Raw genomic sequence first — 27,558 nt, forward strand, 5'->3', positions numbered from 1 at the left:
AGATGTGGATGCCTTTGTATTTGATAGCATTGGGTTTGGTGTTTGAATTTAATTCGGTTGTTCGGGGGGATAAGTCTTGTGCCGAAGTTCCTATAGTGATAAATTCCAATTTATTTGTGTTGACTCAGAAATGTGATGTTTCCATAAGTATGTAATAGAGACATTAATGGAGGGGTAAGGAGGATTTTAAGTCTGTTAACTTAAGTAGAATGTCTTCTGCATATAAAGATAATTTGTATTCGTGTGAGCCTATCTGGAATACGTTATAATATCATGGGAACAATGTCCGAGGATAGGGGGCACCCTTGTCTGTCCCGTTGTTAATGTTGAAGGTTTGCGATATAGAGTCATTTATTTTAGCTGTAGGGTTATTATAAAGTGCAAACATTTTATGAGTAAATTTGTTGTTGAAACCAAACTTGAGAAGGGTTGCTTCAAGGAAGGACCACTTTCAAGCGGTCAAAGGCTTTTTTCAGCGTACAGTGATAGGATCACTGAGGGAATACAATGTTTATTAGAGTAATCTATTATGTTTAGTATTTTTATTGTGTTGTCCCTAGCCTCGCGAAAAGGGGTGAAGCCAGCCTGGTTGGTGTGTACTAGATCCGGGAGAGGAAGAAGTAGGAGGTTTTCCAAGTTGGGGACCACTACCACATGGGCTCTAGCATAGAGGGACGAATTTTGATCCAATTGATACTTCATTGAAGATGGTTTGCAAGTGTGGGGCTAATATTGTAGAAAAGGTGTGGATAATATTTTGCGGTGAATCCACCAGGGCCTGGACTCTCTTGCCTTTATTTAGTGATTGAATGGCTGTTAATATTTCTTGTGTTGTTATGGGAGAGGTCAGGTCTGTTAGTTGGGCCTTCAGTTAAGGTTGGGAGAGGACAGTTTTGAATAAATTGTGATTCTCTTTCAGAGCTTGAGTTTAGATGATAGAGTGGTTTGTATATTATATTGGTCACTGTAGTATGTAAGGAACTCTCGGGCAAATATCTTAGTGGTTTTTAAGTGGGGGCTTTGTTAGGGGGGGTGAAGTTCAAAAATATGTTGTTTTTAGGTTTTTTCTTTTTAGGGCCCGCGCCAGTAATTTACCTGCTCTATTACTTTCATAGTGAAACATACTATTTGTTCTGCGCTGCTACGATTGGTATCTAAATTGCAATGAAATCATTTAATGCAGCCTTGAATGTTGTTTTTTTTATGGAAACAAAAGTCTAATTCTGAAAGTTTAGTAGTGAGGTCATCATAGGATTGTCTTTGCATTTTCCGCATTATGGATAGTAGTTTGATGAGTTCACCCCTTTTATGTGCTTCCATATCTGCGATCTGGTTGAGAGTGGATGGGATATTGTTTTAATTTGTCTATTGTTTCTATGTTATCTAATAGTGTGTCGTTAAGTTTCCAGAGAAATGGGTTATGAGGTGTTTCTGACCAGTGACTGTGTAGTTGTAAAGCTGAGTGGTCCGACCATGAGGTCGATGTGATTTCGCTGTGGCGTACTTGGGAAAGGCCGATTTGGTTTGTAAAGATGTAATCAATTCGGCTGTAGGTTTTATTAGGGTGCGAGAAGAAGTTACAGTCCTTTGTACTCGGGTGGAGGAGTCCCCATGCGTCATATAATTTGTGTTATTTGATGTTTTTCCATAAAAGTGAGAGTGTCCGTGTTGAAGGAGTCAATAACAAGTTTCTGATTAACGTTAGGGGCATAGGCATTTATTAAAGTGACTGGCCTACCATATAGTAACCCGTGAGTCCTAGGAATCTGCCCTCTGTGTCAGCACATCTGTGAATCAGCGTGAAAGGAAGGGATTTTTTGAGTAATATGCTAACACCTTTTTTTGTCTGTCCTGAGCTATGATAATGTTGAGTGTAAGTGGACCCTAGATATTTAGGTTCCTTGTGTCGCTTAGAGTGGGTCTCCTGCAGGAATAATATGTCCACCTGACGTTTAGCAATGTTGGATAGAGCCTTTGAACGTTTGATTGGCGAGTTAAAACCCTTAGCATTTTGCATCATTAGAATAAGGTGACGGTGTGGTCTAGCTGTTTGTGATTGTGTCATGGTGGGTGAGATTTCTATAACCTTGAATTATTAAATTAAACAGCAACATATAGAGAAAATGTGTACAATCACAGTACACATAAAATAAGTTATCTGTTCTACATACAACAAATAATAAAGTGAAAAATAACATTTTAACTTATCTTGGTGTAAAACATTAAATAACAAAAACAGTTCTCTCAGTCTACAATAAGACATAAAAAGTGAGTAAACAAATTGGGGGATGCGAGAATAGAGTCACTTTTCAGTCTCTTGAAATATTTAACTTAGGAGTTTAATTGTAACATTCAACGGGTGCCTAAGTATTTTATCAGAGTTATAGAAAATGTTCACTCCTTCAGCAATAAAGATGGAAATAAAAACATATTACCTGAGAAGGCAGAGTTCGTCTGGAAGCTAAAGTCTCTGTAACTTTTATATACGATATGCTAAGGTGATGGTATGTCCTTATCTATATCAGATCCAGGTGAGAGGGAGAGTCATGGTGAATGGGGATGTTTGTCACCTTTTATGGTCGGAGGAGCATTTTTCTTCCTGTGGGAAAGTTTCGTCTGACACTTTTCTTGGTTTTTTGCAGTTGTAGGTCGTGAAGGGGGAGGTTGTACAGATTCTACAGGTGTATCAAGGCCCAAGTCTTTGCAGAATGCTGCTGCATCTCCTGGGTTTCTGCAGAAAAATCTTTGATTGTCTTGAAGTACCATTATTTGTGTGGGGAATCCCCATCTATATGGGATCCTTTTGTTTCTCAGCAGTGTTGTGAGAGGGGCAAACTCCTTTCTCTGCTGTAAGGTTCTGGTTGAGAGGTCTTGGTATAGTTGGATGACATTTCCTCTGTATTTAACAGGTTGATGTCTTCTCACTTGATTCAGTGGGGTCAAATTATCAAGTTCCAAATGGAGCTTGATGCCCCTGTTTCCCCTTCAGGCTCGCCGGAAACAGAAGTTTTTTAAAGACCGCTGCTCCATAACTTGTCCGCCTGCTCTGAGGAAGCAGACAGAAATCAACCCGATCGAATACGATTGGGCTGATTGACACCCCCTGTCTGCAGGGGCAGCATTGCACAAGCAGTTCAAGTGTATGCTGTCGACATTTATCGATGTGTGGCAGACGTGATACGCTATATTGTATCATGTCCACTCACACTATGATAAATTGGCCCCAGTATTATCTCTTTTTCTTGAAAGTTTTTAAGTCTCCTAATTATGTCCCTGGGGGGAGCTGTATCTGGAGGATGGGGCAGAGAACCCTATGTGCTCTCACCCATACAATGTTTTCTGTATAAGAGGATTCTTTTAAGATGGAGAATAGACCCCGTAGGTATTCAGGAATGCTCCTCAGGCGTAGATTTTTACGTCTGCTTCTGTTTTCTAAATCGTTAATTTTTTCCCTGAGGAAATCTATGATGTCTTGTTGTGATGTTGTTGTGTCCTCGACATGGAGAGTTCATCTCTTACTTCTTCATGGTTAGCTTCAAGCATGTCAACCCTGAAGTTCAGGGTGGAAATGAATATCTCAGAGATGTCTTGTTTCGTAGCAAAATTTGTAAGGATTGTAGGATCTGGGAGCCACTTCTAGGTGGTGTTGGAGAATGGTAAATCCTGGGTAGTAGTGTTTTTTTCTTGGTCAGTGACTATTTTTGAGGGTGAGGGTTGTTGTAGGATTATAAATAGGATGGCATAATGTGGGACCTTGTATTTGAAGCTTTAGCGGCTTTGTCTGGTTTAAGGGGTCTTCTTGACGCCATCTTATGTAGGCTCTGTTAGGTGCTTTATGCAGAGTAATAATTGGCTAAAGCTGGTGAAGATTTGGCGGTCACTCTGGCTATGATGCCGTAAGAAACAACTAGTGCTCCAAAATGTTGTCACAGGGGTAGTGAGTGAGATAAAGTTAGTGAGATACTCACAGCGATAGATTGTAGTGGTTTGCCCCAATTTTATTACTCTTATATCACATTTTTACGTTTTTAAGTCGCTTGAGGTATCGTAGGTGTTGCGGGTGGGTTTGGCCTGATGGGATTATTCTCGTGGTGCTAGGAGCGCTTGCCTCCAGATGGAATATTAATGTTGTACTTCTTATATCTTTAGGTCACTCAGGCCCAATTACCCCTTCTGAGAAATAAACTTATTCCCTTAGGTTTGCAGCTTCTTATTATCCTGTTACCCCGTTCTTCCTATTAATGTTTTTTAGGTGCAATCCGCCTCTAAACTTGGTATTATATTATATATAATGTTGTATAAACGTACCAGCTTAGTGATGGCGTAGTATTTGCGGTGCAGGATCAATTTATGCCTTGTGTGTTAAATGGTGGTATTGCATGACCTACCTTGCAGGCCCGTAATTTGGCCGTGTAGATCCTTCAACTGCTGTGGCTTAAATGTAGTCTCGATTTTCTGTGTCCCCACAGATTATTTTTGTAGTGCAGTGTCTCCTTCCAGAAGAGTAGTGCTGGTACCGAGTAGCTTTCAGCTGCTTTGATATCTGCTGTGATATCTCCGTCAGCAAGATGGCTGCTCGGTCAGGTCCGTCAGTGTACTTTTTTATTAGACTTTACTAGATTTCTGCTCTCCTTAGTAGTTGACATACATTTTATAACTTTATATTATCCAGTTATGCAGAATGATAGCCAAAACGCAGGTCACAATTTTATATCATAGAGTTACATTTACAGCTATACTGTAGTACAATATCCTAAAATCCTAAAATAATCTAATTGTACACCAATAAAACCAGTTTCTTTTGTCATACTTGTGTTAAAGGGACATGAAACCACACATTTCTCTTTCATGATTCAGATAGCGCATGCGATTTTAAACAACTTTCTAATTTATTTCTATTATCAAATTTTCTTCATTCTCTTGGTATCTTTTGTTTAAAAGCTGGGACCTAAGCTCGCTGGCTCATGTCAGGAGCACTATATGGCAGCAGTTTTCCAAGAAAGTTATCCATTTTCAAGAACACTAGATGGCAGCACTATTTCCAGCCATGTAGTTCTCCAGACACCTAACTAGATATCTCTTCAACAAAGAATATCATTAGAACAAAGCAAATTTGATAATAAAAGTAAATTGAAAACGTTTTTTTTTTTTTAAATTGTATGCTCTGTCTGAATGCTGGGTTTCATATCCCTTTAATCTTGGTGAATCTTAAACAATTCTAGACAGAGAAAAGCTGTACAAATACCTGTGTTGGGGGATGTTGATTGGATCTGAGGGACTGTAATAATTGCGTCCAACTTGGTACATGTTTAGTTTTTTCAGAACTCTAAAAAAAATGTAGAAAGAATTTATTTAATATGACATTTATTATGCAGCTTCCAGTTGTTTAAAAATCATATTACAATTACTCATTTATACAATGGTAACCATATGAGATGACGTTCATAATTAACATTGACCTAGATTACAAGTTTTGCATTCATGTTTTAACGCTGAAAAAATGGTAATTTCAGAGATAAAACAGCACCACAGCCATTACAAGTCTTGTCGGTATACAGGGAGTGCAGAATTATTAGGCAAGTTGTATTTTTGAGGATTAATTTTATTATTGAACAACAACCATGTTCTCAACGAACCCAAAAAACTCATTAATATCAAAGCTGAATAGTTTTGGAAGTAGTTTTTAGTTTGTTTTTAGTTATAGCTATTTTAGGGGGATATCTGTGTGTGCAGGTGACTATTACTGTGCATAATTATTAGGCAACTTAACAAAAAACAAATATATACCCATTTCAATTATTTATTTTTACCAGTGAAACCAATATAACATCTCAACATTCACAAATATACATTTCTGACATTCAAAAACAAAACAAAAACAAATCAGTGACCAATATAGCCACCTTTCTTTGTAAGGACACTCAAAAGCCTGCCATCCATGGATTCTGTCAGTGTTTTGATCTGTTCACCATCAACATTGCGTGCAGCAGCAACCACAGCCTCCCAGACACTGTTCAGAGAGGTGTACTGTTTTCCCTCCTTGTAAATCTCACATTTGATGATGGACCACAGGTTCTCAATGGGGTTCAGATCAGGTGAACAAGGAGGCCATGTCATTAGATTTTCTTCTTTTATACCCTTTCTTGCCAGCCACGCTGTGGAGTACTTGGACGCGTGTGATGGAGCATTGTCCTGCATGAAAATCATGTTTTTCTTGAAGGATGCAGACTTCTTCCTGTACCACTGCTTGAAGAAGGTGTCTTCCAGAAACTGGCAGTAGGACTGGGAGTTGAGCTTGACTCCATCCTCAACCCGAAAAGGCCCCACAAGCTCATCTTTGATGATACCAGCCCAAACCAGTACTCCACCTCCACCTTGCTGGCGTCTGAGTCGGACTGGAGCTCTCTGCCCTTTACCAATCCAGCCACGGGCCCATCCATCTGGCCCATCAAGACTCACTCTCATTTCATCAGTCCATAAAACCTTAGAAAAATCAGTCTTGAGATATTTCTTGGCCCAGTCTTGACGTTTCAGCTTGTGTGTCTTGTTCAGTGGTGGTCGTCTTTCAGCCTTTCTTACCTTGGCCATGTCTCTGAGTATTGCACACCTTGTGCTTTTGGGCACTCCAGTGATGTTGCAGCTCTGAAATATGGCCAAACTGGTGGCAAGTGGCATCTTGGCAGCTGCACGCTTGACTTTTCTCAGTTCATGGGCAGTTATTTTGCACCTTGGTTTTTCCACACGCTTCTTGCGATCCTGTTGACTATTTTGAATGAAACGCTTGATTGTTCAATGATCACGCTTCAGAAGCTTTGCAATTTTAAGAGTGCTGCATCCCTCTGCAAGATATCTCACTATTTTTGACTTTTCTGAGCCTGTCAAGTCCTTCTTTTGACCCATTTTGCCAAAGGAAAGGAAGTTGCCTAATAATTATGCACACCTGATATAGGGTGTTGATGTCATTAGACCACACCCCTTCTCATTACAGAGATGCACATCACCTAATATGCTTAATTGGTAGTAGGCTTTTGAGCCTATACAGCTTGGAGTAAGACAACTGCATAAAGAGGATGATGTGGTCAAAATACTCATTTGCCTAATAATTCTGCACTCCCTGTAGCTATACCGCAAGCCTTTTTAGCCTGTAACGCAACGTCAGTCCCGCACACGTAAAAATTATGTTTTTTTATGGGACTTCCATAGCGCTGCCATTACGAGTGAGGCTAAAAAGCTTGCGTTGCAGCCCTTCACCGACAAGATCCGTTTTGCAATCTAAAAGCAGTAGTTATGAGTTTTACAAAGTGCACTAAACATCCATAAACCATAAACAGAGGCCCTCCCGCATCACAAACCCTATATTAAATTTATTAACCTCTAATCTGCCGCTCCCGACATCGCCGCCACTAATAAAAAGTATTAACGCCTATTCAGCCGCTCCCCGACATCGTCACCACTATATTAAAGTTATTAACCCCTAAACCGCGGCCCTCCTACATCGCAGACACTATTTAAATATAATTAACCTTTAATCTGCCGTCCGCCCACATCACCCCCCACTATACTAAAGTTTCTAAGCCCTACACAGCCGCAACTAAAATAAACCTATTAACCCCTAAACCACAAGCCCCCCACAACAAAATATACTAAATTAAACTACTAACCCCTAAACCGAAAGCCCCCACATTGCAATAAACTAATTTAAACTAGTAACCCCTAAACCTAATGCCCCCCTAATTTATATTAAAATTACAATTTCCCTATCTTAAATTAAATTAAAACTTACCTGTCAAATTAAAAAAACTAAGTTTAAACTAACAATTAAACTAATATAACTATTAAACTAAAATTAAATTAAATACCAATTAAAGAAAACTAAAATACCCATAAAAAATCCTAACACTACTCTAAAAATTACAAAGTATCTAATTACAAAAAATAATAATACTAAATTACGAAAAATAACAAACGTAATTATCAAAAATAAAAAAGAATAACACCTAATCTAATAGCCCTATAAAAATAAAAAAAGCCCACCCAAAATAAAGAAAAACCCTAGCCTACAATAAACTACCAATAGCCCTTAAAGGGGCCATTTGTAGGGCATTGCCCTAAGTTAAACAGCTCTTTTACCAGTAAACAAAATACAAAGACCCCCCCAACAGTAAAACCCACCACCCAACCAACCCCCCAAAATAAAAAAACCTAACTCTAACAAAAACCTAAGCTATCCATTGTCCTGAAAAGGGCATTTGTAAGGGCATTGCCCTGAAAAGGGCATTTAGTGTGTTTATGAAAAGCCCAAACCCTAAACTAAAAAATCAAACCCCCCAAAAAACCTTAAAAAACATAATTTATGTAAGAACTTACCTGATAAATTCATTTCTTACATATTAGCAAGAGTCCATGAGCTAGTGACGTATGGGATATACATTCCTACCAGGAGGGGCAAAGTTTCCCAAACCTTAAAATGCCTATAAATACACCCCTCACCACACCCACAATTCAGTTTAACGAATAGCCAAGAAGTGGGGTGATAAGAAAAAAGTGCGAAAGCATATAAAATAAGGAATTGGAATAATTGTGCTTTATACAAAAAAATCAAAACCACCACAAAAAAGGGCGGGCCTCATGGACTCTTGCTAATATGAAAGAAATTAATTTATCAGGTAAGTTCTTACATAAATTATGTTTTCTTTCATGTAATTAGCAAGAGTCCATGAGCTAGTGACGTATGGGATAATGATTACCCAAGATGTGGATCTTTCCACGCAAGAGTCACTAGAGAGGGAGGGATAAAATAAAGACAGCCAATTCCTGCTGAAAATAATCCACACCCAGAATAAAATTTTAATGAAAAAACATAAGCAGAAGATTCAAACTGAAAACACTGCCTGAAGTACGTTTCTACCAAAAACTGCTTCAAAAGAAGAAAACACATCAAAATGGTAGAATTTAGTAAAATTATGCAAAGAGGACCAAGTTGCTGCTTTGCAAATCTGATCAACCGAAGCTTCATTCCTAAACGCCCAGGAAGTAGAACTGACCTAGTAGAATGAGCTGTAATCCTTTGAGGCGGAGTGTTACCCGACTCAACATAGGCATGATGAAATAAAGATTTCAACCAAGATGCCAAAGAAATGGCAGAAGCTTTCTGGCCTTTTCTAGAACCGGAAAAGATGACAAATAGACTAGAAGTCTTTCGGAAAGACTTAGTAGCTTCAACATAATATTACAAAGCTCTAACAGCATCCAAAGAATGCAATGATTTCTCCTTAGAATTCATAGGATCAGGACATAATGAAGGAACCACAATTTCTCTACTAATGTTGTTAGAATTCACAACCTTAGGTAAAAAATTCAAAAGAAGTTCGCAGCACCGCCTTATCCTGATGCAAAATCAGAAATGGAGACTCACAAAAAAGAGTAGATAATTCAGAGACTCTTCTGGCAGAAGAGATGGCCAAAAGAAACAAAAACTTTCCAAGAAAGTAATATAACGACCAAAGAATGCATGGGTTCAAAAGGAGGAGCTTGAAGAGCCCCCAGAACCAAATTCAAACTCCAAGGAGGAGAAATTGACTTAAAGACAGGTTTTATACGAACCAAAGGTTGTACAAAACAATAAATATCAGGAAGATTAGCAAACCTTCTGTGAAAAAGAACAGAAAGAGCAGAGATTTGTCTTTCAAGGAACTTGCGGACAAACCTTTATCTAAACCATCCTGAAGAAACTGTAAAATTCTCGGTATTCAAAAAGAATGCCAAGAAAAAAGATGAGAAAGACACTAAGAAATATAAGTCTTCCAGACTCTATAATATATCTCTCTAGATACAAATTTACGAGCCTGTCACATAGTATCAATCACAGAGTCAGAGAAACCTCTTGACCAAGAATCAAGCGTTCAAACTCCATACCTTAAAATTAAGGTTTTGAGACAGAAAGACTGGTCTTAACGGAAGAGTCCACAGCTGGCAAGAGGCCATCCGGACAAGATCCGCATACCAAAACCTGTGAGGCCATGCTGGAGCTACCAGCAGGACAAACGAGCATTCCTTTAGAATATTGGAGAATACCCTTGGAAGAAGAACTAGAGGCGGAAAGATATAGGCAGGATGACACTTGTAAGGAAGAAAATAATGCATCCACTGCCTCCGCCCGAGGATCCCGGGATCCGGACAGATACCAGGGAAGTTTCTTGTTTAGATGAGAAGCCATCAGATCTATTTCTGGGAGTTCCCACATTGAACAATCTGAGGAAATACCTCTGGATGAAGAGACCATTCGCCCAGGTGCAACGTTTGGCGACTGAGATAATCCGCTTTCCAATTGTCCATACCTGGGATATGAACCGCAGAGATTAGACAGGAGCTGGATTCCGCCCAAACCAAAATTCGAGATACTTCTTTCATAACCAGAGGACTGTGAGTCCCTCCTTGATGATTGATGTATGCCACAGTTGTGACATTGTCTATCTGAAAACAAATTTACAACTCTCTCTTCAGAAGAGGCCAAGACTGGAAAGCTCTGAAAATTGCACGGAGTTCCAAAATATTGATCGGAAATCTCACCTCCTGAGATTCCCAAACCCCTTGTGCCGTCAGATACCCCCACACAGCTCCCCAACCTGTAAGACTTGCATCTGTTGAGATTATAGTCCAGGTTGGAAGAACAAGAAGCCCCCTGAACTAAACGATGGTGATCTGTCCACCATGTCAGAGAGTGTCGTATAATCGGTTTAAAGATATTAATTGAGATATCTTTGAGTAATCCCTGCACCATTGGTTCAGCATACAGAGCTGAAGAGGTCACATGTGAAAACGAGCAAAGGAGATCGCATCTGATGCGGCAGTCCTAAGACCTAAAATTTCCATGCATAAGGCTACCAAAGGGAATGATTGTGACTGAAGGTTTTGACAAGCTGATATCAATGTTAAACTTCTCTTGTCTGACAAGGACAGAGTCATAGACACTGAATCTATCTAGAAACCTAAAAAGGTTACCCTTGTCTGAGGAATCAATGAACTGATTGGTAAATTGAACCTCCAACCATGAACTTGAAGAAACAACACAAGTCGATTCGTATGAGATTCTTCGAAAATGAGAAGACTGAGCAAATACCAAGATATCGTCCAAATAAGGAAATACCAAAACCCTGTTCTCTGATTACAGAAAAAAGGGCACCGAGAACCTTTGAAAAAAATTCTTGGAACTGAGGCTAGGCCAAACGGTAGAGCCAAAAAAACTGGTAATGCTTGTCTAAAAAGAGAATCTCAGACACTAAAAGTGATCTGGATGAATCGGAATATGCAGATACACATCCTGTAAATCTATTGTAGACATATAATGCCCTTGCTAAACAAAAAGCAGGATAGTCCTACAGTAACCATCTTGAATGTTGGTATCCTTACATAACGATTCAATATTGATAGATCCGGAACTGGTCTGAAGGAATTGACCTTCTTTGGTACAATGAAGAGATAAAATAAAACCCCAGCCCCTGTTCCAGAACTGGAACTGGCATAATTACTCCAACCAACTCTAGATCTGAAACACATTTCAGAAATGCTGAGCCTTTGCTGTGATAACTGGGACACGGGAAAGAAAAAAATCTCTTAGCAGGAGGCCTTAACTTGAAGCCAATTCTGTACCTTTCTGAAACAATGTTCTGAAACCAGAGATTGAGAACGGAATTGATCCAAATTGAAGAAAACGTAATCTGCCCCATACCAGCTGAGCTGGAATAAGGGCCGCACCTTCATGGGTACTTAGGAGCTGGCTATATATTTCTATAAGGCTTGGATATATTCCAAACTGGAAATAGTTTCCAAACTGATACCGCTCCTGAGGATGAAGGATCAGGCTTTTGTTCCTTGTTGTGAGGAAAGGAACGAAAAAGACTATTAGACCTAAATTTACCTTAGATTTTTTATCCTTTGGTAAAAAAGTTCCCTTCCTTCCAGAAACAATTGAGATAATAATTTAATACCCTGGAAAGAAATGGAAAGCAAAGTTGACTTAGAAGACATATCAGCATTCCAAGTTTAATCCATAAAGCTTTTCTAGCTAAAATAGCTAGAGACATATACCTGACATCAACTCTAATGATATCAAAAGATGGTATCACCAATAAAATTATTAGCATGTTATAGAATAATAATAATGCTATAAAATTATGATCTGTTACTTGTTGCGCTAAAGCTTCTAACCAAAAAGTTGAAGCTGCAGCAACATCCGCTAAAAATATAGCAGGTCTAAGAAGATTACCTGAACATAAGTAAGCTTTTCTTAGAAAGGATTCAATTTTCCTTAAATAAAGTACTATCTGCCGTAGGAACAGTAGTACATTTAGCAGGAGTAGAGACAGCCCCATAACCTTAGGGATTTTGTCCCAAAAACTCTAATCTGTCAGATGGCACAGGATATAATTGCTTAAACGTTTAGAAGGAGTAAAAGAATTACCCAAATTATTCCATTCCCTGGAAATTACTTCAGAAATAGCATCAGGGAGATTAAACACTTCTGGAATAACTACAGGAGATTTAAAAAACCTTATTTAAACGTTTAGATTTAGTATCAAGAGGACCAGAATCCTCTATTTCTAATGCAATTAATACTTCTTTAAATAAAGAACGAATAAATTCCATCTTGAACAAATACAAAGATTTATCAGTATCAGAATGATGATGTTCATTTAAAAATTCATCTGAAAAAAGAGAAGTTTTAAAAGACTTTTATGTAAACTAGAAGGAGAAATAACAGACATAGCCTTCTTAATGGATTTAAAAAATAAAATCTCATATGTTTATCAGGAACACTCTGAAAATTAGATGTTGACGGAACAGCAACAGGTAATGTAACAGTACTAAAGGAAATTTTATCTGCATTAATAAGTTTGTCATGACATGCAATACAAACAACAGCTGGAGAAACAGATACCAAAAATTATAGCAGATACACTTAGCTTGGTAGCTCCAGCACTAGACAGCGATTTTCCTGTAGTATCTTCTGACTCAGATGCAACGTGAGACATCTTGCAATATGTAAGACAAAAAAACAACATATAAAGCAAAATTGATCAAATTCCTTAAATGACAGTTTCAGGAATGGGAAAAAAATGCCAAAGAACAAGCTTCTAGCAACCAGAAGCAATGAAAAATGAGACTAAAATAATGTGGAGACAAAAGCGACGCCCATATTTTTTAGCGCCAAATCAGACGCCCACATTATTTGGCGCCTAAAATGCTTTTGGCGCCAAAAATGATGCCACATCCGGAACGCCGACATTTTTGGCGCAAAATAACGTCAAAAAAATGACGCAACTTCCGGCGACACGTATGACGCCGGAAACGGAAAATAATTTTTGCGCCAAAAAAGTCCGCGCCAAGAATGACGCAATAAAATGAAGCATTTTCAGCCCCCGCGAGCCTAACAGCCCACAGGGAAAAAAGAGTCAAATTTTTGAAGGTAAGAAAAAAATGATTAATTCAAATGCATTATCCCAAATATGAAACTGACTGTCTGCAAAATAAGGAAAGTTGAACATTCTGAGTCAAGGCAAATAAATGTTTGAATACATATATTTAGAACTTTATAAACAAAGTGCCCAACCATAGCTTAGAGTGTCACAGAAAATAAAATTTACTTACCCCAGGACACTCATCTACATGTTTGTAGAAAGCCAAACCAGTACTGAAACGAGAATCAGCAGAGGTAATGGTATATAAATAAGAGTATATCGTCGATCTGAAAAGGGAGGTAAGAGATGAATCTCTACGACCGATAACAGAGAACCTATGAAATAGACCCCGTAGAAGGAGATCACTGCATTCAAATAGGCAATACTCTCCTCACATCCCTCTGACATTCACTGCACGCTGAGAGGAAAACCGGGCTCCAACTTGCTGCGGAGCGCATATCAACGTAGAATCTAGCACAAACTTACTTCACCACCTCCATCGGAGGCAAAGTTTGTAAAACTGAATTGTGGGTGTGGTGAGGGGTGTATTTATAGGCATTTTAAGGTTTGGGAAACTTTGCCCCTCCTGGTAGGAATGTATATCCCATACGTCACTAGCTCATGGACTCTTGCTAATTACATGAAAGAAAATCCTAACACTAACCCCCGGAGATCCACTCACAGTTTCTGAAGTCCCGCTTGAAGAATCTTCATCCCGGCGGCTCCATCTTCATCCAGGCGGCTTCTATCTTCATCCTGGCGGCGCAGAGCGAATCCATCCTGAAGACATCTGGTACTGAGCATCCTCTTCATGTGGTCACCGCCGTACACTGAATCTTCAATGCAAGGTACACGATTCAAAATGGCGTCCCTTGCATTCCTATTGGCTGATTTGATTTTGGATATTCAAATTAGCCAATAGGATGAGAGCTACTGTAATCCTATTGGCTGCCAATAGGATTTCAGTAGCTCTCATCCTATTGGCTGATTTGAATTTCCAAAACCAAATCAGCCAATAGGAATGCAAGGGACGCCATTTTGAATCGCGTACCTTGCATTGAACATTCAGTGTACGTTGGCGACCGTATGAAGAGGATGCTCTGCGCCAGATGTATTCAGGATGGATCTGCTCCGCACCGCCGGGATGAAGTTAGAAGATGCCGCCTGGATGAAGATGGAGCCGCCTGGATGAAGATGGAGCTGCCGGGATGAAGATCCTGCAAGCGGAACTTCAGCAACTGTAAGTGGATCTTCGGGGGTTAGTGTTAGGATTTTTTAAGGTTTTTTGGGTGGTTTTTTTTTTTTTTAGTTTAGGGTTTGGGCTTTTCGTAAACAAGCTAAATGCCGTTTTCAGGACAATGCAAAAGAGCTAAATGCCCTTTTAACCCCTTAATGACCGCACCACTTTTCCATTTTCTGTCCGTTTGGGACCAAGGCTATTTTTACATTTTTGCGGTGTTTGTGTTTAGCTGTAATTTTCGTCTTACTCATTTACTGTACCCACACATATTATATACCGTTTTTCTCGCCATTAAATGGACTTTCAAAAGATACCATTATTTTCATCATATCTTATAATTTACTATAAAAAACATTATAAAATATGAGGAAAAAATGGAAAAAAACACACTTTTTCTAACTTTGATCCCCAAAATCTGTTACACATCTACAACCACCAAAAAACACCCATGCTAAATAGTTTCTAAATTTTGTCCTGAGTTTAGAAATACCCAATGTTTACATGTTCTTTGCTTTTTTTGCAAGTTATAGGGCCATAAATACAAGTAGCACTTTGCTATTTCCAAACCACTTTTTTTTCAAAATTAGCGCTAGTTACATTGGGACACTAATATCTTTCAGGAATCCCTGAATATCCATTGACATGTATATATTTTTTTTTCGAAGACATCCCAAAGTATTGATCTAGGCCCATTTTGGTATATTTCATGCCACTATTTCACCGCCAAATGCGATCAAATAAAAAAAATTGTTCACTTTTTCACAAAGTTTAGGTTTCTCACTGAAATTATTTACAAACAACTTATGCAATTATAGCATAAATGATTGTAAATGCTTCTCTGGGATCCCCTTTGTTCAGAAATAGCAGACATATATGGCTTTGGCGTTGCTTTTTGGTAATTAGAAGGCTGCTAAATGCCACTGCGCACAATACGTGTATTATGCTCAGCAGTGAAGGGGTTAATTAGGGAGCATGTAGGGAGCTTCTAGGGTTAATTTTAGCTTTAGTGTAGTGTAGTAGACAACCCCAAGTATTGATCTAGGCCCATTTTGGTATATTCCATGCCACCATTTCACCGCCAAATGCGATCAAATTAAAAAAAACGTTAATTTTTTCACAATTTTAGGTTTCTCACTGAAATTATTTACAAACAGCTTGTGCAATTATGGCACAAATGGTTGTAAATGCTTCTCTGGGATGCCCTTTGTTCAGAAATAGCAGACATATATGACTTTGGCGTTGCTTTTTGGTAATTAGAAAGTCGCTAGATGCTGCTGCGCATCACACGTGTATTATGGCTAGCAGTGAAGGGGTTAATTAGGTAGTTTGTAGGGAGCTTGCAGGGTTAATTTTAGCTTTAGTGTAGAGATCAGCCTCCCACCTGACACATCCCACCCCCTGATCCCTCCCAAACAGCTCCCTTCCCTCCCCCATCCCACAATTGTCCCCGCCATCTTAAGTACTGGCAGAAAGTCTGCCAGTACTAAAATAAAAGTTTTTGGGTTTTTTTCTAAAAGAAAAAAAAGAAAGCATATTTACATATGCTGTGTTTAGGATCCCCCCTTAACCCCCAACCTCCCTGATCCCCCCCAAAACAGCTCTCTAAGCCTCCCCCTCAGCCTTATTGGGGGCCATCTTGGGTACTGGCAGCTGTCTGCCAGTACCCAGTTTGAACAATCAAATGTTTATTTTTTTTTTTTTATTTTTTTTTTCTGTAGTGTAGCTCCCCCCCCCCCACGCACCAACCCCCACCACCTAAATTACCCCTAATGGGGTTTTTTTTACATTAAATGTCCCACTTTTATTTAGCTTTGGGACACATTTTTTCTGTAGTGTAGCGGCTCCCACCTGCTCCCTCCCCGTGCACGCGCCCGCCCCCTCGTGCACGTGCGCGCGCCCGCGCGCTCCCCCGGACTTCCCCGCCCACGATCCCGCCCCCCTCCACATGACCAGGGCCATCGATGGCCGCCACCCACCTCCCATACCGGCTCCCACCCACCAACGAAACCGGCCATCGATGTCCGATGCAGAGAGGGCCACAGAGTGGCTCTCTCTGCATCGGATGGCCGTAAAAGGTTATTGCAGGATGCCTCCATATCGAGGCATCACTGCAATAACCGGAAAGCAGCTGGAAGCGAGCAGGATCGCTTCCAGCTGCTTTCCACACCGAGGACGTGCAGGGTACGTTCTCAGGCGTTAACTGCCTTTTTTCTGAGGACGTACCCTGCACGTCCTCGGTCATTAAGGGGTTAAGGGAAATTTGGGTTTCATTTCCTAATAAAACACTTTTTATTGAATTTACGAAAAAAAGAAACTTTTTAATGCATTTTGAGTTTGTTTCTTAAATGGACTAGATCACGGAGGACCTTGCAGCCACATGCGGTCCTCTACGCCAGTTTGTGCAGGAATAAGTAGAGCCAAGATTGTGTGCCATCATTTCTGTAAACCCAGAAAAAATAGAAATAAAAATGTCTGCTTTGGGGACAACTCAAAAAAGTCCTATATAGGTCCTGTGTAGCGGAGACCAGCAGACAAGGTACCCTGCATTTTCAAAATATAAACTGATGCCACTGGACATTTTAAGGAAATATGTTATTATTCATTTGATATATAGCATAAAAATATATGCGGCCCTTTAGGCTTTTAATTATTTGGGTTGTGCAGGGAAGAAATTTTCGTTACAAACGAAAATTTCGGAACGGATATTCGAGGACATTCGTTTCCCAGAATATTCGTTAAACGTTTACATTCAAATGTAAATGTTTTGAAGCTACAGATGAAAAGTTCACCTGCAGCTACATACTTACTTTTAAAGGGTAAAATACTTATCTTTACGCGCTCTGGAGCACGCGTTAACGCAACCCTCTTCTTGCCAGGGCCCTGGGACCGCTAACAGACGGCTTATTGTGTTCAGCTCATAGGAACTGCACTAAACTTAGTGCAGGTCCTGGGTGCTGAGCACGCTAAGTCTCCTGTTAGCACAGCTGCGACCTGACAAGAAGAAGATTTAGCTAGCGCGTGCTCTAGAGCGCGTACAGATAAGTATTTTACCCCTTAAAAGTAATTAAAAGGAAACAAATTTTTTTTAAAAAAACTAATTTCGTCAGCATTTTTTTGTTTTCTTTAAATTTCATTGGTGCATTCATTCAGATATTCTTAAATACTTATGTGTAAGGAAATTGGTCATTACTAGACGATTAAAAAAATAAACTGCAGAAACCCATTGCTTGCTCTATTGTAGCATCCTATTTATATTCTGTGCATGAACAAAACTCAAAATAGCCAAACTGTGTAAGGAAAGTGCATTTCTCATTATTCAGTAGGGTTACTGAGTGTATTTAATATGAACAAGCAGATTTCCTGCAATGCATGGTCCATCACTACATGGTCGTTTTCTTAAAGGGGAAAAATATAAATAAATAGGAAAATTTAGGCTTAGGCCCCAATTTATCAAAGGTCTTGCGGACCTGATCCGACACAGGCCAATTGGCCGCCAGCAGGGAGGTGTCAATCAACCTGATCGTATTCGATCGGGTTGATTTCCGGCGATTCTTGTCCGCCTGCTCAGAGCAGACGGACAGGGTTATGGAGCAGCGGTCTTTAGACCGCTGCTTCATAACTTGTGTTAATGGCGAGTCTGAAGAAACACGGCCCTTCAAGCTCCGTACGGAGCTTGATAAATATGGGCCTTTATCTGGGACAGCATGATTTATATCCTGAAATGGGAAAGCATGGGAGGTTTCTCTACCACATAAGGAAGGCAGGGCATGTCTATCTGTAACAGAGGGATTGTCATTAAAGGGACACTGAACCCAAATTTTTGCTTTCATGATTCAGATATAGAATACAATTTTAAACAACATTCCAATTTACTTCTATTATCTAATTTGCTTCATTCTTTAGATGTCCTTTTTTAAAGCGATAGCAATGCACATGGGTGAGTCAATCACAAGAGGCATCTATGAGCAGCCACCAATCAGCAGCTACTGAGCCGTTTTTGTATATGCTTTTCAACAAATGATATCAAGAGAATTAATGAAATTAAATAGAAGTAAATTGAAAAGTTGTTTAAAATTGCATTTTTGTTCTAAATCATGAAAGCAAAAAAAAAAAAAAATGGGTTTCATGTCTATTTAAAGCAAATAAAGGTCTTCTTCAATGTTGCTAGCAACACACTATCCCAGAAGAGACATCTGCACTGTTAAAGGTAAGCAGTCCACTGACTGAATGATTAAGGACAACTACAATAAGAACTCATATTCAAGTAGGCATACCTATAAATATTTATCATGCATTTAATTCTTTGTAGCAGTAATTTCCTTATGATATTAATGATCTATACCAGCCTCAGGAGCTAACTCTTCTACATCATAATGGCTTTTGGAAAGGAGGATTTACTGGTGAACTGCTATATTCCCATGTGATTGATCTAGTCACTGGCATCTGGGAATACTTTATTGTTATTTTAATTGCATGCACTTGCAATACCTATGTCTGGCTCTGTCCCACTACACAATTGCTCCCCATAGTAATCCCGCAAGGGACCTCCCATATGATCCCTCACTTCTAATCACCCCATTATCACTGCAACACCCCCATAACTATAATCCCCTACTCAATCACTCCATCTGTAATCCACCATAAAATCTAAATCACACACACACAATCCTTCATTGGTAAACCACCTCACACTACCCATCCACTGAAAACATGCTAAATTTCCTATTCATGAACCCCTTCACAAGAACCTAATTTCCCTCAACACTAAAAAACCATGGAATATATACAGTAAAAAGTATAGGGCTTTACAGAGAGCAGGAACTCGCAGGGGCTGATTTATTAAGAGTCGGACGGACATGATCCGCTGCAGCAATCATGTCTGTCCGACATCGCTGAATGCCAACAGCATACGATGTCGGCATTTAACATTGCACAAGCAGTTCTGGTGAACCGCTTGTGCAATTCCGCCCCCTGCAAATGGTGTGTAAATCAACCCGATTGTAGGTGATCAGTCTGATTGCTGTACGCCGCCTCAGAGGAGGAGTATGAGTTAAGGAGCAGCGGTCTTAAGACCCCTGCTTCTTAACGGAAACAAATATATTTGGCCACATTCGGGGCATAATAAATCGCCCCCTCAGAGTGCAGAAGATGAAATAGGTAGGAGTAGTAGTATAGATAATTGTGCGCTAAGCTACCCATAATCACTACACTTACTATAAATGGACACTTACTACAAATGGTGACCACCCTCAACTATAACGGCAATGACAGAGGCTCCAGCAACCCTGTGGGAGGTCAGGGAGAGGTTGCTGCAGCCCATAAATCTCCACAGCAATATGAATCACTGACAACTGGGGCATAGAGAACCATGGCAAGCGTGATAAGCCTGCTCTCAATGTGCTGTTGCATTTTCTTCGCAATTAACATGAAATCTGTATAATTTGCCTCTTTTTCCTTCTAAACACATATTTGTTTTTCCTCTCAAAACTGTTGAAGTGTCTTGTCGACAGCTTGACAAAATATATATATGTCCTGGGAAAATGTCTAATGAAAATATTATTCCCACAGTTAGATCTTTATTTTGCTTGACTGGGTTTAACGGGTTGTTTGTGGGAAACATTGCAACAGTATCATGATATCAGATTAGGGGGTTAATAACTTTATTGAATAGTCGCGATGTGGGTGGGCGGCAGATTAGGGGTTAATAGGTTTAATTTAGTGTTTGTGATGCGGGTGGGTGGTGGTGGTTTAGGGGTTAATAGGTAGTTTATGGGTGTTAGTGTACTTTGTAACAGTTTTGTTATGAGTTTTGTGAAACATTTTTGTTACACAATATCCATAACTACTGCTTTTAGATGGTGGTATGGATCGTGTCGGTATAGGCTGTAACACAAGGATTTTAGTCTCACCCCACAACCTGTAATACTGGCGCTATGGAAATCCCACGCAAAAATGTAATTTTTGTGAGTGCGGGATTGACGTTGCATTACAGGCTAAAATGCTTGCAGTATAGCTATACCGACAAGACTCGTAATGGTTGCGTTGCTGTTTTAATGCGGAAATGGCCATTTTTTCAGCGTTAAAAGCTGCAACGCAAAACTCGTAATTTAGGTGTATGTTCCTCGTTAAAGACTGAGGGGTATTAATGATCTCGCTACCATAGTGCAGCTGCTAACTATAAAACAAGTGAATCACAATGCCAGAACAAAGGAATACAGTCATTATAATGAAGAGCTGAATGGAGGTTGCACGTATGCGCATCCCTAACAGTAAGCTCACTCACTCTTTAAGTAATAAGCATATTATAATTATTATTTTTCATGGAGGTGGCGAGGGCCAAACAAAATTAGGTGCCGCCAGTTTGACACCCCTGATCTAGAGATATCTAGACATATATATAATCATATACATATCTTGCTATAAATAGATATATCTGTCCAAACTTCTTCACATACATAGAGAAATATATATATATATATATATACACATATATACACATATATAGAACATATTCTGTTAACAAAACATTCTTGCAATATGAAATACCGTATTGTTCCGAGTATAGGCTGCTCCTGATTATAAGCCGCACCCTTAAAGTTTGGTGCCATTTTAAAGAAAATAAATGTTTAGCCTAAAAAAATATACACAAGTTGGTGTGCAAGATAAGGTAACCATAAAAGTACCGTTAGTACAGAACATGTGTATCCCAAGCAGGGCCGCCACTAGAAATTTTGGGGCCCCTGACTTAACCATTGACCAGGGCCCCCCCCCCCCCCTTTGACATGTGCAATTTTTGACCAGGTGACTAAAACGTATATGCACTTTATTCTTAAGTGTCTATTAAAACTTGGAAATGTTGTAAAGGTAGTAACATACAAACACATAGACACACTCATACACTGAAACACACACACTCACACATAAGGATTCACATATAGACACTCTAGAATACGCAAAGAAACACACAAACACACTCAGACACAGACACCCAAACAGACACTCAGCACTTGATTACATTGACCAGAAAAGTAATGAGGTAGACTACAGTTTTGTAAAAAAAGGAGATTTAGAAAACAAAATATGGAGTTCTGATTATCTTTTTGTAAAGGAAGATGCCAACTAAATGATGACAACAGCATGCAGTGGCTGAAAGGAAGGGCCCTGAACTGCCTAAACAATAATTTAAAGGTTAAATGGTGGATTGGTGACTTCCGTAAAGGTCTCATTAGTCTCAAAGTTTTAAGTAACCTGTCTCATTTCAAACACTGAGCAATCTTAGTCTGAGTGTAACATCTTATGCAGATGTAAAACTCTTAGATAAAATGCCTCCTTGCATCTGGAAAGTCCTTGCATAAAGGGGCAGTAAACTGGAATGTAATGAAAATATATATAGTAATAAAGAAAACTAATATCTGCCAAAAGGGCACCTACCATTTGTGTATTGAGGAGGAAACATTTCTACATGGCTTTAAAAATTGAATATATTTCTACAGCATTGTCAAATAATCATAAATACACTGCTACATATTGCTAAAAAATGTGTTTTTAAGGACCCCTGGCCCCACCATACAACTACTACCACACTGAAGTTACAATCCGAAATTGCACAAAGAAATAAAAAACATTTGCTAAGTAAGTCCTACCTCCTCTGCAAATGAAAGTGATTTGCTGTCTGACTCAGGCACAAACTGTACAAACAAAGTGCCTAATCTGTCTCACACTGTGCATAGTGGTTTAGTGCACACTCAAAAATCCTCTCAAATACTAATACTTTACTCCTTGTAATAACATTTCCCATGCTCAATTAGCACTCTGCTGTAGTACCCACTGGTGGCTGCCAAAATTAAAAAAAATAAAAAAATAAAAATTTTTTTTTTTTTTTTTTTTTTAGTTCTTGCCTCATGGGGCCCCCCTGGCCCATTGGGCCCCTGACAGGAGTCACCCCTGTCACCCCCTGATGGCGGCCCTGATCCCAAGCATTCCCAAACATTCTGTCAGTGAATGAGCCATATGTCATATCAATGCAAAATCCATACCGTATACAGTACATCTGCAAGGGACCCCAGATAGTTCTTCACACTTGCCTTAGTTCCCTGCTCCTGGTGATTAACAAGTACGGTCCTTTCTCCGTCTTATCAGGACAAGTCTCCTCCTTGTTTCTTCCGGGAATCAAGATGCATTCAGCTTTGTTTATGTTCCTGTTTTTATACGGAGAAGTGCCGACATCTTTTTACATTTCATTCACAAGTTTATCCCTTGAGCCTAAACACCTTCTTTTGGATCCGGGACTCTAATCATTCATTGGTGGCTCGTGGATCACATGGACAGGGGCCGTATACGGATTGGCTGTGGTGCCTACGGAACCTAAGGAGCTTGAAGCTTATACCTTGAGCCTGAGCAGTTTCTATTGGATCCAGGACTCTAATCCTTCATTGGTTGCTCGCAGATCACATGGACAGGGGCTGTATCCGGATTGGCTGCGGTGCCTACGGAACCTAAGGAGCACATAGTGGCTATTGCTAGTGGCGGAAGTCTGAGGCGGACTACAAAAAAGTTAATGGGTAATTATACTACCAGATTGGCAGCAATTAGGATCCTCACTTCAGCGGTTGGTGGGATACCGGCCACTGGAGGGATTTGAAAGAGGCTGCAAACAATCCGGATACATAGCTGGAAAGGTAGGAGTCCTGAGACTAATTAAATTAACCGATGTGTCTAGCATGTTGCCGGCCCTGGCCTCTGTCACTATTTTACATCAACTTGGAAGAACGTGCACTGTTCATAAACTAACAGACTGTCGTATGCAAACCACATTACCAGACTCTATGCTAACAGCGCTTCCACCCAACCCCAACCGGACCATTCAAGGAAACATTCCGAGTATAGGCCGCACCCCTGATTTCAAAACTTACATAAGGGGAAAAAAGTACGGCCTATACTCGGAACAATACGGTAATTGCATTTTCATGTACACTTTTCGAGAAGGAGAATACGTCATTGGCTTTGCGCAACAGATCACGGTGTTAGTTGTTTTTTTTTCTATTTGTCTTATCCATTGACTTATATGAGGTATACGTGAATGTGCATGCTATATGGCTTTATGGGCTACTCGGGTTAACGCGCGCACCAAATAAGTTATTTTGCAACTTGTAATACCTGCACAACCCCAAATGCGTAAAAACCTTAACACGCAACGTGTTTTTGCAATTGCGAAAAACAGATGCTGCACGACTTGAAATCTCGCCCTATGGCCTAGAATTGGAGTTTGGCGGTAGCCGTGAAAACCAGCGTTAGAGGCTCCTAACGCTGGTTTTAGGCTACCTATTTGGAGTCAGTCAAAAAAGGGTCTAACGCTCACTTTTCAGCCGCGACTTTTCCATTCCACAGATCCCCTTACGTCAATTGCGTATCCTATCTTTTCAATGGGATTTTTCTAACTCCGGTATTTAGAGTCGTGTCTGAAGTGAGCGTTAGAAATCTAACGACCAAACTCCAGCCGCAGAAAAAAGTCAGTAGTTAAGAGCTTTCTGGGCTAACGCCGGTTCATAAAGCTCTTAACTACTGTACTCTAAAGTACACTAACACCCATAAACTAACTATGTACCCCTAAACCGAGGTCCCCCCACATCGCCGCCACTCGATTAAATTTTTTTAATCCCTAATCTGCTGACCGCCACCTACGTTATACTTATGTACCCCTAATCTGCTGCCCCTAACACCGCCGACCCCTGTATTATATTTATTAACCCCTAACCTGCCCCCCACAACGTCGCCGCCAGCTACCTACAATAATTAACCCCTAATCTGCCGGCCGCAAAGCGCCGCCACCTACATTATAGCTATGTACCCCTAATCTGCTGCCCCTAACACCGCCGACCCCTATATTATATTTATTAACCCCTAATCTGCCGCCCTCAACGTCGCCTCCACCTGCCTACACTTATTAACCCCTAATCTGCCGAGCGGACCGCACCGCTATTATTGTAAAGTTATTAACCCCTAATCCGCCTCACTAACCCTATAATAAATAGTATTAACCCCTAATCTGCCCTCCCTAACATCGCCGACACCTAACTTCAATTATTAACCCCTAATCTGCCGACCGTAGCTTCTAATAAATGTATTAACCCCTAAAGCTAAGTCTAACCCTAACACTAACACCCAGTTAAATATAATTTAAATCTAACAAAATTAATTAACTCTTCTTAAATAAATTTTCCTATCTAAAGCTAAATACTTACCTGTAAAATAAATCCTAATATAGCTACAATATAAATTATAATTATATTATAGCTATTTTAGGATTAATATTTATTTTGCAGGTAACTTTGTATTTATTTTAACCAGGTACAATAGCTATTAAATAGTTAAGAACTATTTAATAGCTAAAATAGTTAAAATAATTACAAATTTACCTGTAAAATAAATCCTAACCTAAGTTACAATTAAACCTAACACTACACTATCAATAAATACATTAAATACAATTCCTACAAATAACTACAATGAAATAAACTAACTAAAGTACAAAAAATAAAAAAGAACTAAGTTACAAAAAATAAAAAAATATTTACAAACATAAGAAAAATATTACAACAATTTTAAACTAATTACACCTACTCTAAGCCCCCTAATAAAATCACAAAGCCCCCCAAAATAAAAAAATGCCCTACCCTATTCTAAATTACTAAAGTTCAAAGCTCTTTTACCTTACCAGCCCTGAACAGGGCCCTTTGCGGGGCATGCCCCAAGAAGTTCAGCTCTTTTGCCTGTAAAAAAAAACATGCAATACCCCCCCCAACATTACAACCCACCACCCACATACCCCTAATCTAACCCAAACCCCCCTTAAATAAACCTAACACTAAGCCCCTGAAGATCTTCCTACCTTATCTTCACCATACCAGGTTCACCGATCCGTCCTGAAGAGCTCCTCCGATGTCCTGATCCAAGCCCAAGCGGGGGGCTGAAGAGGTCCATGATCCGGCTGAAGTCTTCATCCAAGCGGGAGCTGAAGAGGTCCATGATCCGGATGAAGTCTTCATCCAAGCGGGAGCTGAAGAGGTCCATGATCCGGATGAAGTCTTCTATCAACGGCATCTTCAATCTTCTTTCTTCGGGAGCCATCATCTTCCATCCGACGCGGATCCATCCTCTTCTCCCGACGCCTACTAGCCGAATGACGGTTCCTTTAAATGACGTCATCCAAGATGGCGTCCCTCGAATTCCGATTGGCTGATAGGATTCTATCAGCCAATCGGAATTAAGGTAGGAATATTCTGATTGGCTGATGGAATCAGCCAATCAGAATCAAGTTCAATCCGATTGGCTGATCCGATCAGCCAATCAGATTGAGCTTGCATTCTATTGGCTGATCGGAACAGCCAGTAGAATGCGAGCTCAATCTGATTGGCTGAAGTCCATGGAAAGGTGTGTTAGCAGCATTAGCAGTAGGTTGAAGAAGACCAACAGGAAGACGTTGAGGAGTCTTATTCTGTGCACAAACTGAGCAGGAGGCAACATACGCAGCAACATCAGAACGAAGACCTGGCCACCAGAATTGTCGAGTGACAGACCAAATCATTTGGTTCTTGCCCGGGTGACTTGCAGCTTTAGGATAGTGGTAAGTGTGAAAAAGTTTAGTTTGAAGATTCTCAGGAACAAAGCACTTACCACTAGGTTTCTCAGGAGGTGCATTGGTTTGTGCAGCCAGGATCTCCTCCCCCAAGGGAGAAGTCAAATTAGTACGTATGGTAGCCAAAATATGATAAGGAGGTATAACTGGAGTAGGTACAGACTCCTCCTTGGACAGAGGTGAAAACTGTAGAGAGAGACAAAAATATTGCCCATCTGGCCTGTCGGGGCGACAAATGTTTTGCTTCGGAGAGATAAGTTAAATTCTTGTGGTCAGTAAGAATGAGCCCTGGTACGCTAGTACCCTCAAGAAGATGCCTCCATTCCTTGAGTGCCAAAATTATGGCCAGTAATTCCCTGTCGCCAATTTCATAATTGCACTCCGCAAACTTTCTTAGAGAAGAAACTGCACGGATGCAAGGAACCATCAGGCGTAGAACGTTGAGACAAGAGGGCACCTACTCCAGTCTCAGACGCATCAACCTAAAGAACGAAAGGCAGGGCAGGGTTAGGATGAGCCAGTACTGGAGCAGCAGCAAAGGCAGTCTTAAGACTATCAAAGGCCTTAATGGCAGTAGGTGACCAATGGAGTGGATCATTCTCTGTATGGGTCATGTCTGTGATAGGTTTGACCAAGGAAGAAAAGTTTTTAATAAACATTCTATAGTAATTGGCGAAGCCCAAAAAACGTTGAATAGAGCGAAGACCAACTGGGCAAAGCCACTGCAGAACTGCAGAACACTTGTCAGGATCCATGGAGAACCCTGCAATGGAGATCACATAACATAGGAAGGTTACTTGAGTCTGATGGAATTCACATTTCTCAAGTTTACAATACAGGCCATTCTCACATAGTCTCTGTTGTACCCGTGTGACATCAGAACTATAAGCCTCAAGTGTGGGTGAGTGTATGAGGATGTCGTCTGTGGGTGAGTGTATGAGGATGTCGTCTAAGTACACCACAACACACTGTTGCAACATATCTCTATAGGACATCATATATATCATATATCTATAGGACATCATTAATAAATTCCTGAAAAACAGCAGGAGCATTACATAGGCCAAAGGGCATTACAAGATATTCATAATGCCCGCTCCTGGTGTTAAATGCTGTTTTCCCTTCGTGGCCCTCCGTAATCCTAACGAGATTGTACGCTCCTCTCAAATCAAGTTTAGAAAAGACCGTAGCTCCCTTGAGGCAGTCAAAGAGTTCCGTAATGAGCG

The 27,558-nt window shown here is 40.1% G+C and overlaps 1 protein-coding gene across 1 annotated transcript in view; it reads right to left on the bottom strand.

Moving 5' to 3' along the window:
• PIWIL4 (piwi like RNA-mediated gene silencing 4) overlaps positions 1-27,558 on the bottom strand; it is a 684,822-nt gene that overhangs the window by 493,972 nt on the left and 163,292 nt on the right. Inside the window, exon 5 of the mRNA XM_053705591.1 lies at positions 5,246-5,326. Coding sequence (XP_053561566.1) covers positions 5,246-5,326 — 81 coding nt within the window. The remainder of the gene's footprint in view (positions 1-5,245; positions 5,327-27,558) is intronic.

This window comes from Bombina bombina, chromosome 3 (genome assembly GCF_027579735.1).
Source record: "Bombina bombina isolate aBomBom1 chromosome 3, aBomBom1.pri, whole genome shotgun sequence".
NCBI lineage: Eukaryota > Metazoa > Chordata > Amphibia > Anura > Bombinatoridae > Bombina > Bombina bombina.